Consider the following 15,094-nt stretch of genomic DNA (forward strand, 5'->3'; position numbering starts at 1 on the left):
ATGAAACCATTTTCATTTATGAAATGGTGTGCTTTCTGTGAGGACATCAATTAATGTACAGATGTGTCTAAACCCTAGCAAATTTCATAATAATTTATTTGATTATTTTTATCTAAATAGAGCTAAAGATTCTAAATAATGGTGATAGCCAAACCAGGAATTTCTGTCAAGTGTCTTACTAACAAGAGCTCTTATCATCTGAATGTGAGTTCTATTGCAAGAACAGGAAATCGGCCGTTTGGTTAAATGAGAGACACTTGTCCTCCAGTACGAACTTTAAATGCCCATGATACAATGTAAAACACAGTGCGTTGATTTTAAAGCCTCATCATTAATAACATTGAATGTTTGTCTTTTGTACGAGTGTATTCATTTTTTCTTTATCCTATTCTAGCTGGCCTCATTCCCACATTCTGTAGATTTTAAAAAGTACTTATTTTAATTTACGTGTGTGAGTATTTTGCCTGCATGCACACTTGTCTAGCACATGCATGCCTGCTGCCATGGATCCCCTGGATCTGAAGTCACAAACAGTTGTGAGCTGCCATGTGAATATTAAACCTAGAAGAGAAGCCAGTGAGCAAAATGATTAAGGGAGTCAATCTACTTTTTCGTTGATGGAATCCTAAGACTTGTTGTTGTTGTTGTTGTTGCTGCTGCTGCTGCTGCTGCTATTGTTTTTTTTTTAAAGCAGTTAAGTCACAAGCTCATAGTTTTAATCTAGGACGGTGCAGAAGATTCACATTTATACCTTGCCTCAATCTGGAAGCCAACTGCCCAGTATTAACCTCGCCCTTCCTCTGAGTGGTACATTTGTTACAACTGATGAACCTACACTGACAGACACATCGTCACCCAAAGTCCACAGTTGTCATTGAAGTCAGTATTGAACATTCTTTGGGTTAAACAGATGCACACTGGTGTGTATTTACCATTCTATTAGCACAGTGTCACGTTGACTTCGGTGTCCTCTGTGATTCACCTCTTTATCTCTCCTTTCCAGCCTCCAAACACTACCAAACACCGAACATTTTGCTACTTTAATAGTTTTCCTTTTCCACCATGGATCTTACTGAAATCATACAGTGCAGAGACCTTTTAGGTTGCCCCCCACCCCATTTCTTCTTCTTCTTTTTTTATCTTTATTAACTTGAGTATTTCTTAAATACATTTCGATTGCTATTCCCCTTCCCCGTTTCCGGGCCAACATCCCCCTAACCCCTCCCCCTCCCCTTCTATATTGGTGTTCCCCTCCCCATCCTCCCCCCATTACCGCCCTCCCCCCAACAATCACGTTCACTGGGGGTTCAGTCTTGGCAGGACCAAGGGCTTCCCCTTCCACTGGTGCTCTTACTAGGCTATTCATTGCTACCTATGAGGTTGGAGCCCAGGGTCAGTCCATGTATAGTCTTTGGGTAGTAGCTTAGTCCCTGGAAGCTCTGGTTGTTGGCATTGTTGTTCATATGGGGTCTCGAGCCCCTTCAAGCTCTTCCAGTCCTTTCTCTGATTCCTTCAACGGGGGTCCCGTACTCAGGTCAGTGGTTTGTTGCTGTCATTCGCCTAAGTATTTGCTGTATTCTGGCTGTGTCTCTCAGGAGAGATCTACATCCCGTTCCTCTCGGCCTGCACTTCTTTGCTTCATCCATCTTATCTAATTGGGTGGCTGTATATGTATCCCCCTCCATTTCTTAATATGCATTTAAAGTCCTTCCACACTCTTCCACTAACAATTCATTTCCTTTTAGGAGTGACTAAGATTCCAATATACCAGTTCAGTTACACACGTATTTAAAGACAGTTTCATCATTTATAAATTCAGGGTATTATAGACGGTATCAACCCTCTATAAATATCTATAGAGAGTAGTTTGTGGGAACTCTACTTTTAACTCTGGGGGACAAATATTAAGAATTCAACTGATGGATCTTACAGAAGGAGTATGTTTAGCTATTGTAACGAACTACTTTAGTCCACATGATTATACCACCGTGCCTCTCGGTTAGTAGTGAGAGTTCTTGTGGCTTCACATCTTCACCAACATTTGGTGGCATTGGTGCCCTGGACTTTGGCCATTCTGAAGTCATGTAATGCCATCATATAGATTAAACTGTATTTTTCTGATGATATGCAGACAAGGAAATTTCAATATGCTTTCTTTCTTTCATCTTCTACAGCAGTGTGGCCAAGTTTGGAAGTTCAAAATTTGAGGGTTTTTTAATCATTGAGTTTTAAGCATTTTCGTATTCTTTGTCTTGTGTTTATCAAATATTTTGTTGCAGCAATGGAAATATTACTAACACATCACCAAGCATAACCTGTGCATAGAAGCTGTAATTGAAAAAAATGTGTAAAGAAGAGTTATTGATGCATAAATGAAATTCGAAGTGTTTTAGTCCTTGAAATCAACTTTATTCATTTATTCTCTTGGTTCTGCTCTTTCCTTGTGTCTTACTTTCAAGCTTAAGTTGATTTCCCTCCTGATAATAAAACACCTTACAGAGCATCACACTCTCCCCTTCTTCAATCACTCTCTAAATTCTTGACCAGCTTTCTGATTAGACAAAATAGAGACACACTGTCATCCCTAAGACAATCCACTTAATCAGGACTGAGTTCAGAGAGACGGCTGCACTAGTCTACCCTGGATGCTGTACAATATACAGGGAGTTTAGTTGTACTGAAACATTCTATTTCAAGCAGTGGGGAAATTTTAAATATATAATAACTTTGTCAAAATGGGGAATTAGCTCCGTCAGGATGCTCGATCCCTTCACCAGCATCATTCTCTCAGTAGCTCAGATTAAGAAACATACAGTCATGAGTTCCACTGTTTCTGCTTTCCACTGGAAAAAGTAAAGCATCACAAAAGGCAGGAAATGTACCTAGTTCTGTTTGTTTGTATTCCCTGGGGTAGGTTGATCTTAAGTATTTTAAAACTCTAGAATAGTCCTCAATTTTCCAAGCACCAGGAATAAAGAATAGTATTTAAGTAATGCTGAGTGTTAGTGTTTTATATGAGCTGTAGAAAATATCACAAACCAAGTGACTGAATGAAGAAAAGAAGCTTTCATAGTTTGTAGTTCTGGGGGCCTAGAAGTCCAGAAGCATAGCAAAAGTGCCTGGTGAGTGTCATGATCAGGTCAAAGGTGAAGGGTCAGGCATGTTCAAAACAAACAAACAAACAAACACACACACACACACACACACACAAGGACACTAGAAGCAAGCTCACCATATATTTTCTTGTTTCCTTGGGTAATAAATCTTACCTGGAAGTTGAAAGGGGATTTTTTTAATGTGTAAAATAATAAAAAGAAATAGAAAATGGATTAAATAAAAGCCTGTTTTAAATGATTAATTTAGTTACTCTATTAGTTTCCTATAAAAGATATTTTTAAAGGGTAGCACAGACTTTTGGAAAAACAGGAAGAAATGTACTATTTCACAAGTCCAGAAGCCAAAAAATTATGCACATATTAGCTCTCGTAGAGAGCTCTATGAAAGAATGGACCCCATGCTTCTCTCTCAGCTTCCAGTAACTGTTTGACATTCCTTGGCCCGCCCACTTCATCTTCTGACACCATCACCACATCCCCACTCCATCCCCTGAAACCATCACCACTCCATCCATAGTCATTCTATCTCACATCCTTGTCTTGTATCTCTCTTATAGGAACACCAATTATGAGATATGTCATTGGCACTGATCCAGGATCAGCCCATTGTCCATAATTTAGTATTCTTTTTTTCTTAAAAATAAAGTGTTATTCTCTCTAACAAGGGCTATGTGGACAAATACAACTACTTCTGATTTCTTTCCAAAGCATGGTAGCAGTATCTATATATCTATATCTATATTTATCTCTACCTCCATCTCCATCTCCATCTATGCCTCTCTATATATCTGTATCCATATCTATATCTATACTATATCTATATCAAACTGTGTACTGTTATTTGGTGTGCATTCTGTTATTTTTTTTTAAAATAAATCTATGTCTGACTTTGTCTCTGTCTCATCTCTGTCTCTATCTTTCTTGATATCTCAGTCTCTCTGTGTGTCTTTATCTCTCTCTCTCTCTCTCTCTCTCTGTGTGTGTGTGTGTGTGTGTGTGTGTGTGTGTGTGTGTGTTCTGTATAGTCTGATATGTGAGCATGTTTATGTGTGAGAGTATAAATGTGCATGTCATAGCCCTGAGGTGGAGATTAGAAGACAACTCATTGGGCATTAATCTTCATCTTAACTGTGAAAAGGTTACCTGTTGACTGCTAAATATGCCAGCCTAATCTTGCTCATAACCTCCTGAGGAGTCTCTTATCTCTACCTCCCATTTCTTTAGGAATGCTGGAGTTACAGAGAAACACTGTGCCATAACTGCGTCTGTTATCCAAACCTAGGTCCACACACTTGTGTGGCAAATGTTTTATTACTGAGTCATCATTCCAGCTGGATTCTAATCCTTTTGAAGAGTAGTCCTGCAAGATAAAAACACACCAAAGGGACGAGAATATCTCAGAGCCACTCCTGTCTAAGAATGTCACATCCTTTCAAGAACCTAAACTACACAAGTCATACATATGCCCACAAAAACCATGTAACCCATGTAAGGGGTCAGGTTGGAAATCCATAGACCACCTCAGTGTTTTCTTTCTGTGTCCCATTGTCCAATTTGAATTTCCATCTGTTATTTTTGTCCTTAACACTTGACTGCAGACTTTAATAGGATAAACACACACACACACACACACACACACACACACACACACACACACACACGAAACTCAATGAAGGGGTTGGGGATTTGGCTCAGTGGTAGAGCCCTTGCCTAGGAAGCGCAAGGTCCTGGGTTCAATCCCCAGCCCCGAAAAAAAAAAAAAAAGAAACTCGATGAATAGTTTATAAGAATTAAGACATAATTATTAGAGGTCAGCACATCTAAGGAGTACCTACCTGAAGGTATAATACTGTTATACATTTCCTAGATGGAGCAGTCATCATGAAGCCTTATACTAGCCCTGGGAATGTAGGGCTTACTTATAGACCCTCCCCTTTCCCCCAGGAAGACCCTTTAATACACTACTTGTATTTGGCTGCTCTGCTAAGCAAAATTACATAACTCTCTTGCTCATGTCTTAATATCTTACTGACTCACATAAAGGGGATTCAGGGTAGACATAACCCTTCAACATATGATTGAAAATTTTATGACATTTTGCACAGTCAGAAAGACTTTTCTTGCTTAGTAAATGCTTTCTGTGTAACACAGATGCATTTCTCAATGCCTGGGAACTTCCCCTTGTGAAAATATATTGAGTCAACTGATTTCTTTTTTAAAAAAAGAATAATTATCGCCCGAGTTCAGCTCTGCAGAAAGAGCCTGCTAAAGTTGTAATCATGTGCTTTGGAAAAGCGTCTTAATGGCCTCCTGAAGTTTATCAAATGAGGATGAAATGAAGGACTATAGCCCCAGGCCAACACAGAGACTTTTGATTTGGCAAAGAATAGTTATGTGCAGAAAGATTTAAAGAATGGTTGTATGCCAGTGTGCATGCCAACCCTAATCCTCAGAATTTGAAAACTTCGGTTTTTTATTCAAACTCTTACTGGTCCTTACTTTCGAGATGCTTATCATTAGAAGATGCCTAATGCAGTAAAGCCTGGAAGGGGGTGAGTGTGTGACAAGAAGATAAATGTGCCTTTGTGGCACTTCCTGTTTGCAGGAGGATTACAAGTAAAGCTGCTATACACATTTTTCCTTCTAAAGTGGCTGCTATTTGCATGCCTGGCTGCAATAGATTGAAATTCTGTTTGCTCAGTGAACTTCACTTGTGGCCAATCGTTTATTGTTGACCAGTCTAGTAGATGTGAACTAGTATCTCATTGTTATTTAATGTGAATTTCCCAGAGAACTGAAGACACGCAGTCCTTCTTCATGGGCTTATTTCCTGAGGCGTGTGCTCAAATCTCTCACTCATATTTTTGTCACATTTTTTCGTTATGAAATTTCCACAGTTTGCTTTCTTACTGGTAATTATTAAATTTATGCTTCGCTGATATAGCCTGTTACTCTATGGCTTGACTCTACATTTTCTTAATGGAAAGGTAAGTTTCAAATGCTGAAGTCCTTAATTAGAGCTGATTTTATTCTGTCTTTTGTGCGTGTGTGTGTGTGTGTGTGTGTGTGTGTGTGTGTGTGGCTGGGGCTTTCTGCTCTTATATCTGAGAGTAATTTTATTAAATTCATACCCACAGAAGGTCTCCCTATTTGATTACACTTAGAAATTTTATATATTAATATGTAAACCGGTAAGTTATTAACTCGTACATTGAAAGGTATGGACCACAGGATGCATTTTGTTTGTCTATGTATCTCTTTAGCAATATTCGTTGAATATGATACTCTTCTTCCCCAGTTGAACTCCTTTTGGAAAACATTCCAGAAATCCAACTGACAGTCTTTAGTGAGTCAGTACCTAGCTTCTCCTTCCATTTCACTGATTTGTATTTGTGTCCCTTTGCTAAGATGACACAAATTTAACTTTTATGGCTTCATACTTTTTTCTTTAGTATTTCTTTTTCTTCTGAGGTTATAATTACAAGTTTCCCCTTCTCTCATCCCTCCAAAACTACCCAAATGCTGCCCTTGCCCTCCTTCAAATTCTTGGCCCTTTGAAATAAATTAGTGTTACAGACATATATGTAAATAGACAGAGATAGAATCTGTAAAGACCATATCCAGTGGATAGACCTGGCCCGCAGTTGAGGGATGGGGCCACCACCCACCTCAAAAATATTAATCCAGAATTACTCCTGTCAAAAGGAAATGCAGGGACAAAGAGTGGAGCTGACGCTGAAGGAAAGGCCATCCAGAGACTGCCCAACCTAGGAATACATCCCATCTACTGACACCAAACCCAGACATTATTGCTGATGCCAAGAAGTGGTTACAGACAAGAGCCCAGTATAGCTGTCCCCTGAGAGGCTTTGCCTGAGCCAGACCAATACTAATGCGGATATACACAGCCAAACATTGGACTGAGCATGAGAACCACAATGGGGAACTTATAGGAGCTGAAGGGGTTTGTAAACCCATAGGAAGAACAAAAATATCAACCAACCAGACTCCCCAATCCTCTCAGGGACTAAGTCAAAGAGTACAAAGGAGGTACCCATGGCTCCAGCTGGATATGTAGTAAAGGATTGCCTTATCTGGCATCACTGGGAAGGGAGCCCCTTGGTTCTGTGAAGGTTTGTGATGACCCAGGATAGGGGAATGCTAGGCGATAGGCTACTGAGGCAGGAGTGTGTGTGTGGTGGTGGGGAAGCACCCTCATAGAGGTATGGGGAGGGAGGAGGGGATAGGGGGCTTGTGGAGGGGAAACTGGGAAGGGGGATAGCATACAAAATGTAAATAAATAAAATAACCAATAAAAAAATAAAGAAAAGGAAATTCCTAACCCACTGAACACCCTTATTGTTACTCATCATACATATAATTTCAGGGCTGACACCTCCATTTTTTTCTCTCTTTTCCATGTGGACTTGGCTTTTCCGTTTACACGAATTCATATTTATTTATATGAAATCTATTATTACAGAAATAGTTTTGTAATGTTATTCAAAATTTATTGCTTCTCTAAAATGATTTTGGAAGGGTTAAGGTTACTACCTTACAAGACTTACAGTTTGCAAGTAGATTTCAGCTTTCGGTCATTGTTTTTTTTGGTTGGTTTGTTTGGTTGTTTTCTGTTTGTTTTCTAATAGCTACTTCATCACTAAGTGTCTTTGTCATTTTGACATATAGGTAATGCACACCCTGGATGTATCAGTGAATGTGCTGTGCCCTACTTTCCTTTTCTCCAAGAAAATGTCTTGGTGCCATGATATATTCCTTTCACCCTTAATTTAAAATTTCCAGATAAAGTTGAGATTATCTGTAGTGGGCAGGGCATTACCTCAACACCTTTAGCCACACCCCATCACAATTAGCCCCAATGTCTGAGTGTCCCTAGTTGATTGCTCATTAGTTCATCGACGGAAAATGATACTACGATGGCTGGAATAAACAATATTCCCTTTAGGCTCATGTATTGAGCACTCGGTCCCCAGTGCTGGCAATGTAAAGAAAGGCTTTGGAACATTTACCTGATGCTTTTGAGGGTTTGTAGCCTACTCCCCCCCCCTCCCTCCCTCCCTCCCTCCCTCTTCTTTCTGGGTGAATAAATTTCATCAACCAGCTTCCTGCTCTTGCAGCCTGCCACTTTCCCCTCCGTGATGAACTCTACTCTCTGGAATCTTAATCCACTATAAACTCATTCTTTCTTAAATTACTTTTGCTTTTGTTTAGCAACACGGGTATCCTGGCTTCCATGATCCAACCTCAGGTTGTGCACTAACTTTAAGGCTAAGTCAACTCAAAGTCATCTTCTTTCCTTCCCCCTCCCCTTGCTCTTCTCTTTCCTGTTTTCTCTCTTCTCTTTCCTGTTTTGTCTCTCCCTGTCCCGTTCCTGTCCCTCTCCCTCTATCCCTCTTCTCTTCTCTTCTCTTCTCTTCTCTTCTCTTCTCTTCTCTTCTCTTCTCTCCTCTCCTCTCCTCTCCTCCTCCTCCTCCTCCTCCTCCTCCTCCTCCTTCCTCTTCCTCCTCCTCCTCCTCCTCCTCCTCCTCCTCTTCCTCTTCTTCTTCTTCTTCTTCTTCTTCTTCTTCTTCTTCTTCTTCTTCTTCTTCTTCTTCTTCTTCTTCTTCTTCTTCTTCTTCTCCTTCTCCTCCTTCTCCTCTCTCCTCCTTCTCCTTCTCCTTCTCCTTCTTCTTCTCTCTCTCTCTCTCTCTCTCTCTCTCTCTCTCTCTCTCTCTCTCTCTCTCTCTCTCTCTCTCTCTCCCTCCTCTCTCTGTATATGTATTGCAGAGGTGGCTAACTATGAGACTAAGAGAAACAGAAGTTTTCAAGGATGTCTATCCAACTCCTTGGCCTTTTCAATTCTTTATTCATGACTTGGGACCCTGATCACACGAGAAATTTTGATGTTAAGTTCTTTTTCTGCACGGGGGGGGGTGGTATTTCACCTGTGTTCCAACCAATGATCTTTTGGAGAATCATGACAAAGGCTAAACTAACTAAATAAAATGCCACAGATCCTCAAACACCCTCCTACCTTTCCTTTTGTTTTCCCCTTTATTACAGACAAATTGAATCTTCATCCATCCAACTGTCTAATGCAGATATCAGAGCACATTTCTTGAAGTGCGTGCCTCCCACAGCCCACACCATCACAACACATTAGACTTTGCTGGTTTTTCTTGTTCCGCGTCTCACAGCACTTCGTCCTTTCCTACACCTCCTTTGACACGATTTAGCCCACTTCCTTGTAATTGCTAACACTTGCTGTAGATTCGTCCCTTCTGGGGTCTGTCCACCCACACCGGGATCAATAACATGTATCTCAAAGTCCAAATCCTATGGTATTTTATACACTTAAGTCCACTTATGCATACATATGGTCCAGGATATTATCAGTTTTAGTTAAGTCCCCAAAAGCTAATGAAATAATGCATGTATCCTTCTTCAGTTATACACAGTCAATGACATTCATTGCTGATGGACTCATTTTCTCTACAAGTAGATTTCTGTGTATGCTGTTGTTACTGTGTTTGTATTAATTTCTTGAGAATTTCACACATCTATATAATGCATTCTGATTTTTCCACCCTAAATTTCTCTCTGTAACTTCTCCCAGACTCACTCCCCACTCCTGCCAAATTCCCAACTCTCCTTTATTCCTCTTCTCTCACTAACCTAGTGTGTCCTGTCCATATGCTCATATGCTCGTGCCTGTGGGGCCATCCACTCGAATATCGTTGACTTACCAGAAACTATATATTTAAAGAGAACCAACTACCCTTCCTGCAAAAATAGTCATCTGTCAATAGCTCATCAGCTAGGGGTGGGGGAATCAAGACTCCCATGTTTTACACTCTGAGCCTTTGATTGTCTTGTTCTTGTTTAGGTTTTCTGCAGGCAACCACTACTATTGAAAATCCATGATAATATCATGTGCAAAAACATTATTTGGCTTAAGTTCTTTCCAATTTACCATTCTTGGATCCCACCTCTGCTAATGTGACCCCTGAATCTTGTGAGGAGGATTATGATACAGTTGTCTTATCTGTGGATGAACACCCCACTAACAGTTCTGTATACATTGACCAGTTGTGTGTTTCTGTATTGATTTCCCTCTACTGCACAAAGACATGTCTCTGATAAAAATCAAAGAGCTCCAACAATCAATGTTATATAGATTAAGCATTCAGACAATAGTTTGATACTATTTAGCAAGATGATATTAGTAGATTAACCCCAAAGATTGTGCATTCTGCAACCATAGATTCTTATCTGGATTTATTGTGTTAGGCATGCATTTTGCTCTGTGGAATGGTCCTCATATCTAATCAGAATGAGTTGATTACCAGCCCAAAACGTTTGTGCATGTCCACAGGCATATCTTTCCACACAGGATATCATTCTGCCTCCAATGTTCACAGGTAGAAAACCTGTTGATGACATTTCTCCTACAGAAGCCCACATAGCACCTTCTGGTACTATGAAAGCCAGAAAGCAGAGAAGAAGCTACCCAGTGAGTAGCAACTTTATTTCTCTGTATCCTATGAACAGAATATGTGGTGTTTTTAACACTGGAATCATATCATCAAGTTCTTCTGGTTTGCAACCAAGATCAGTATCAATGACCTGCCATGTTTTGGAAGTCTCTGGAACCTCCAAACCAACAGCTTAGATAAAGTATGGTACGCCAGGTTCTGAGATTTTTATTTGGCAATCGGTGTGGTGTATGTGGGAGAAATATTATACTCTGTGTAAGGTAGCGTGACAATTCAGTTAAACACACATACACACATATGAGTACACATATGTGTTTATAAATGTATGTGTAAATATTTGTATCTCTAGACATACATTTATATTTTCCTATCTTTTATACATGTTTTAGATACACACTACATACATTCATACATACATAGCTGTATTTTGAGAAATGGCCACCAGGGGGCAGGAAGAACCAACTTATAAAGTCCATGTGTCCTTTCATGATTTTTTTTTTTCACGCAATTTATGTCTTCAGTTGTATTTTTTGATTATAAAGAATCATTACAAGATATTTCCAAAGCTCGGGTGAATTAGCTCCTGTGTAATTTACATTTGTTGAATTTTCCCACTATCACCTATACATAATCAAGAATAATATTTTTTCTAGATGTTTTTTCAAGAATATTTTTTTCTAAAATTGCGTCTATTAAAATACATATGCAGAATTAACCTAATGGCATCTAAGTATTTCATAAGTATCTGTAGACATTATTGTACCATTTTGCCTCGTTAAGTTGCTTGTACAGACCAGAATATGCTGTTTATTGCATGGATAATTGAACAGACAGAAGCATATGCATTCATTATATGTATGCATGTGTGCATTATGTGTATGTATGTGTATCTATTCGTCTCCACTTGCCATGAGACCCTGGCAAAAGTTTTCAGTGTGCTAACGTAAACTACCTCATCAAAATCTGAGGTTTCAATAGTTTCATGTAAAGTATCCTTATACGTTTTTCAAGTATTTACATCTGTAGCATTCATGTTTCTCCTAAATTACTACTAAGAAATCTGAGATGACCATTAACAAAGAAGGCATCCCTAGATCAAACTAAGTTTTTATGAAGTGATAGAAAGGACAATATTTCTGTAGGTTTATGAACTGAAACTGTAAGTGTGCCTATGAGTAATAAAAGCCTATCAGAGAGAGTGCTAATAAAATTTGACATCTGAAAACGCATTCTCTTGCAAATGGATACTTCCAGTGAATTTGCATAAAGAACACTTTTAGGATCAAAAGCTACAAAAAAAAAAAAAGTCTGACCGTTAATGGCTTAACTTTGCCATTCTTTACAAAATACAAAATAAATAAAGAGAACTGGAGGAGATACAGAGTTTTCCACATCCACAGAACGTCTGCCACGAGGACACACAAAACGCAAACATATGAACAGATATCTAACGTGGCAAAAGACAAATAAAAAAAAAAGTGGGTTGAATTTGCTGATGCTAATAACAATGTAAAATTGTTGACTTCTGCCAAAGTATTAATAAACAAGTAAAGGGTACAAACTTCCAGCACTATAATAAGGTAAGTCCTTAGTTTTTGTGATCGTTTTAATAATGCTGATATTTTCGAAATAGTCATTTACCTTTGCTTTTCTGGGTTGCTCTTCTGGTTCCTTCTAGCTGTTTCAGCTTGTGATTTTAGGATTATTGCCAACTAAATAGGACCTAGAATCATCCGGGGGATGATTTGTCTTGTAGGCATTCCTTTGCGGGATTATCTTGAGATTTTTTTTTTTTTTTTTGCAATTATAATTACATTTCTCCCTTTCTCTTCCTCCCTCAAAATCTGCCCCTCTACTCTTTGCTCCCTTTAAAGTTCATTACCTTCTTTATTATTAGGTGTTATTACAGTCCATAATCTTCCAAGGTGTTTAACTTTTGGTCCCGATTTTTTTTTTTTAATTTCATAAGACACACCCTAAAAATGATATCCATATCATGTTTCCACTATTAGTAACATGGCAATCTCCTCGAAGTAACACACATCATTGCAAGACTGCAAGACAGCTAATATATTTCAATCGATTTTTTCCAGTATAGTAGGAACGAGCATTAATCTAAAACATCTAATGTTCAGGAAATAAATCTGCACCCCAGCCTGTTTACAGGAAGGACAGCGCACAGGACTTGGGCTTTAAGCCGGTTGCTAAGAGACAGAACGCCTAGGATCACAGAGGATTTAGGAGAGAGGAAATGTACAACCAAACACGATCGCTTAGGTCCTCTGAAAGATGGACTATGCTACCAGCCAATCATACCACTAACCGACCTCTCCATCAGCCAATTAGAGTGTCAGAACTCCAGCCAATCACGGCATTACCCTGAGCGCCCGGGGCTGTTCGCTGTCACCTCCAGTGCAGGTTGGGGGCTGATCCTTTGAGCGAAGGGGAGCCATGCATCAAATCCCCACAGTGGGCCTGGGCACCTGGAAGGTGAGGAGGCTCTCCGGTGTGGGTCGGGCTAAGGGTCCCGGAGCCTGATGCATACTCGCTCAGGAACCGTCAGGGTGCGGGACTTCTTTTGCCCAGGGTGACTCCTTCCAGACCCGGGCTGTGATCCAGGTCTTGCCTCCAGACTGATTAGAGGAGAGATCGGACTCTCCTGAGAAGCTACTTTTACTAGATCCTAAAACACCTGCTCCCTGCGCGGTTGAAAAGCAGTTAGGCTAATTTTATATAAAGCAACGTGAGCGTAACCCAGCCTTGTGTGAGCTAGTGACGGATCCCCAACCTCTAAAATAATCATTTTTGTGCCAAGTGGCACTTACTCATCTTTGCACAGCGAAACCCGGGCTGTATGAAATGGCCACAAGGAAGCGTGCCACTTGGCGTACTGAAATAAACTAAATAAAAATAATTAAATAATTGCACTCATGTACGTGTAATGTCTACTTCTGGAGTCCGCTTAGTGGCAGTAGAGATCTTGGCTAGTAGATACACTGCCTGTTCCGTAGATTTTGTATGTAGGGAGTGAAATTGAGTAAGTATGTAGGTACGGATCTAGGCCTACCTAACTCTGGGATAAGTTAGGGGAGGGGGAAAGATGATCAAAATATATTTTTCGATAAAAAGTAAATTTGAAAATTCTGTTTAGTAGGTTTTTAGATAAAGGTTTCTTCAGAAACTTTTGTAAAAATGGTGGGTTTTTTTTTTTAAGGCAATTTTGGTGACGTGAGTGCTCTTTGGTGTCGCCTAGCGGAGACTGAGGTGGAAGAAACATCAATAAAATAACAAATACATAAAAAGGGGGAAAGAAACATCACCCTCCCAATACAATGAAAGCATTTAATTCCACCACCTGAAGGCACAGGGATCCCTTTCAAAATTTGTGGGAGGCAATGGAAAAGCAGTAACAAATGTGACAATGACTGGTGATCTTAAATATTGTAGCTGCAGCTTTAAGAAAAAGCAAGGGAGCGATCAAATTCAAGGCTGGCTTGGGCTGCACTTTTCATATTTAGTGGAAATATCTATGTGCCTCACATATGTGCCATACAGGTATCGCACGAGTCCCTCGTGTGTGAGTGGATGCTTGTTTTAGGTTTCCAACTGATTCACGCATCCCTGAGTGTTAGAGCTCAGACGGCTTCATGCCCAGCTGCTCTCACCCCTTCTGTAACCATTCAAGAAACACAGCACACAGCTCAGCCCTCTGCAAGAGCTGAAAAGCACGTGTGCTCTTCTCCCCAAATGAGTAAAGAAGAATATTAATCACATTCTTACTCCCTACCTTTAAGTCCAACTGATGTTCCTACTGCTTTACCAATTTGAATATTTATTTATTGTTTGACTATATATTTTCCGAGGGAGAAAAGGAATTAGGTTCCCCTGATGATGATAGATTTTCCTTTTTTTCTTTTCTTTTCTTTTATTGAATATTTTCTTTATTTACATTTCAAATGTTATCCTCTTTCCAGTGTTCCGCTCCAGATACCCCCTATCCCATCACCCCTACCCCTGCCTCTATGAGAGTGCTCCCCCACCCACCCACCACTTACTCCCTCCCGCCTTCCCACCCTGGCGTTCCCCTACACTGGGGCATCTAGCCTGCACAGGACCAAGGGCCTCTCCCCGCACTGATGCCCGGCAAGGCCATCCTTTGCTACATATGCGGCTGGAGCCATGGGTCTCTCCATGTGTTTTCTTTGGTTGATGGTTTAGTCCCTGGGAACTCTGGGGTATCTGATTGGTTGATGTTGTCCTTCCTATGAGGTTGCAAACCCCTTCAGCTACCTCAGTCCTTTCTCTAACTCCTCCAATGGGGACCCCATTTCTCAGTCCAATGGTTGGTTGCAAGCATTCACCTCTGTATTTGTCAGGCTCTGGCAGAGCCTCTCAGGAGACAGCTATATCAGGCTCCTGTCAGCAAGTACTTCTTGGCATCCACAATAGTATCTTGGATTGGTGACTATGTGGGATGGATTC

The 15,094-nt window shown here is 40.2% G+C and overlaps 1 protein-coding gene across 1 annotated transcript in view; it reads left to right on the forward strand.

Annotated features, from left to right (window-relative positions):
• Window positions 1-12,985: 12,985 nt before the first annotated feature.
• The window catches only part of Akr1e2 (aldo-keto reductase family 1 member E2), a 22,024-nt gene continuing 19,915 nt past the window's right edge, over window positions 12,986-15,094 (forward strand). The window contains exon 1 of the mRNA XM_032884890.1: window positions 12,986-13,102. Coding sequence (XP_032740781.1) covers window positions 13,064-13,102 — 39 coding nt within the window. The 5' untranslated portion in view covers window positions 12,986-13,063. The remainder of the gene's footprint in view (window positions 13,103-15,094) is intronic.

This window comes from Rattus rattus, chromosome 14 (genome assembly GCF_011064425.1).
Source record: "Rattus rattus isolate New Zealand chromosome 14, Rrattus_CSIRO_v1, whole genome shotgun sequence".
NCBI lineage: Eukaryota > Metazoa > Chordata > Mammalia > Rodentia > Muridae > Rattus > Rattus rattus.